Source organism: Frieseomelitta varia, unplaced genomic scaffold, assembly GCF_011392965.1.
Source record: "Frieseomelitta varia isolate USP_RPSP 00005682 unplaced genomic scaffold, Fvar_1.2 scaffold_212, whole genome shotgun sequence".
NCBI classification, from domain to species: Eukaryota; Metazoa; Arthropoda; class Insecta; order Hymenoptera; family Apidae; genus Frieseomelitta; species Frieseomelitta varia.
In genome coordinates, this window is record NW_025109884.1 from 358726 (window position 1) to 360567 (window position 1842).

General features: G+C 35.8%; 1 protein-coding gene across 10 annotated transcripts in view; it reads right to left on the reverse strand.

Annotated features, from left to right (window-relative positions):
- LOC122527152 overlaps positions 1 to 1842 on the reverse strand; it is an 84078-nt gene that overhangs the window by 14011 nt on the left and 68225 nt on the right. For all 10 annotated transcript variants that reach the window (XM_043651076.1, XM_043651084.1, XM_043651077.1 and 7 more), the window contains one exon: positions 1471 to 1614. In XM_043651076.1, coding sequence (XP_043507011.1) covers positions 1471 to 1614 — 144 coding nt within the window. The remainder of the gene's footprint in view (positions 1 to 1470; positions 1615 to 1842) is intronic.

Here is a 1842-nt window from a genome sequence, read left to right on the forward strand (position 1 = left end):
AAGTTGATTTTCTCAACGTGTATAACTATTATAAACTTTCTGAATTGTTATAAACTTTTCATCAATCTCGCCCAGATTTTACAAACTTTCGAGTTTAATTTCCTCGACAATCGTCTAAGAACGCCACAGTTTTTCTCCCATCTTTCTCGTTCAACTTTTCGCACAGGATTGTCCCGGTGTTTCGCTAGTTTTTGCACTTCTTGCGCGTTCGACGATGTTTTGCCACTCTCGCCGGAGGCTCCAACGCCACAAAGAAAAATCTCTTTGATTATGATAATGGAACACCGCAAAGGAACGAGGGAACACGTTTCCCACGGATGGAAACGACGAATGGGTACTTTCTTTCAGAAAGAAAGACGTTTCTCGCGTCGGTAAACGGATCATTAGTCACCAAACAATTTTTTAACAGGATCCAGTATCGTTTCTTCGGATCGCTGCCGCAGTTTCTAAGCGACCCGAATTTGTGGAAAGTGCTGGGATCGAGGTAAACTCGTCACCTGGAGGGAGAGAAACAAAAAAAGGAAGAAAAAAAAAAAAAGAAAACTAGGAACGCCGCTCAAAGACCAATACGCAAGAGGAGAAAAAAACTGATCTTGGAGAGACAGTCGACTAAATTTTTCCTTCCTCGGTGGTTTTCTAGCAATCTGTAGAAAGCACACCGTAGTTCAGAGACTCTCTTTGCGAACTGCCGTACAGAAGGTCACACGTTTGCTCGAACAGAGTGGACAGGAAAAGTGACTGGACGTTTCAAGAGTTTTTCTTCTTCTTCTTCAACTTTTTTCTTCTTTTCGTTCGAGAATTATCGCCAATTAAGAGGAAAGTAGGTACCCAATGATTGGATTTTTCGACGACTGAAAGAAACTCGAATCATGGGAGAACCTTTCTTTGGTAGTCTCAAGTATCACATCTTCAATTATGATCGTAGTTTCTTTGTAAAAAAATGAAATGACAAAGTGACGAGTGGAATGGAATGTTTGCGTGGAATTTTATGTTTTCTACTTTTGCCAGTCAAATGAACAGAATCGGAGAATCCATGGCACTTCTGAAATTCTATCAAACAGAAATGTAAGTGTTTCTAAAATGAAACTTTTTCATTAAGCAAAAACTTTTAATACATTCTCTGTTGAAACTTTATAAATTTTATAAGCTTCAATTCGAGGAACTGTTTCGTCCAAAAATAATATATAATATTCTACAATATATAGTTTTATATAATATTATATATTATATAATATGCTACAATATATAGTTTTATAAATATACTGTATTTTAGACCTAACCCAACCCATTATTCGTCCGAAAATATAACTATATTCTACATATTTATAAAACTGTATTCTACTGTATTATACGTGTATGTGATCTACGTATGTAACGTATGATATAGAAACGTGAATATGAATTAAAGAAATTACATTAGCAGAAGTATAAATACGAGTGGAATGTTACAAAACCATGGTACATATATACCTTCGTTGCACCGTGACCTTCTGCGTTTGAAGATGATGGTCCCGAGGCAACTGGACCAGGAGCTCCATGCTACCGGCCAGCATGTCTGCTGGTGTGTCCTCGGTCACGGTTAGAACCATTCTTGATGATCTCTCCTCTCTAATCCTGAAAGTCGAGAGAGAAATTTTTCGTTAGAAAGAGAAGAAAAAGGGGGAGAATTTTTCATTGGAAAGGAAGAAAAAAAAAAAGAATCGAACAACTTTTAAGATTATTTAAAAAAAAAAAAATTCAACTTCGTCATAAAATAAATATAACCACAATTACCGAAAATTGTACCAAAAAAAGGTGACAGATTCCAAAAAAAAAAAAAAAAAAAAAAAAAAAGAAAAAAAA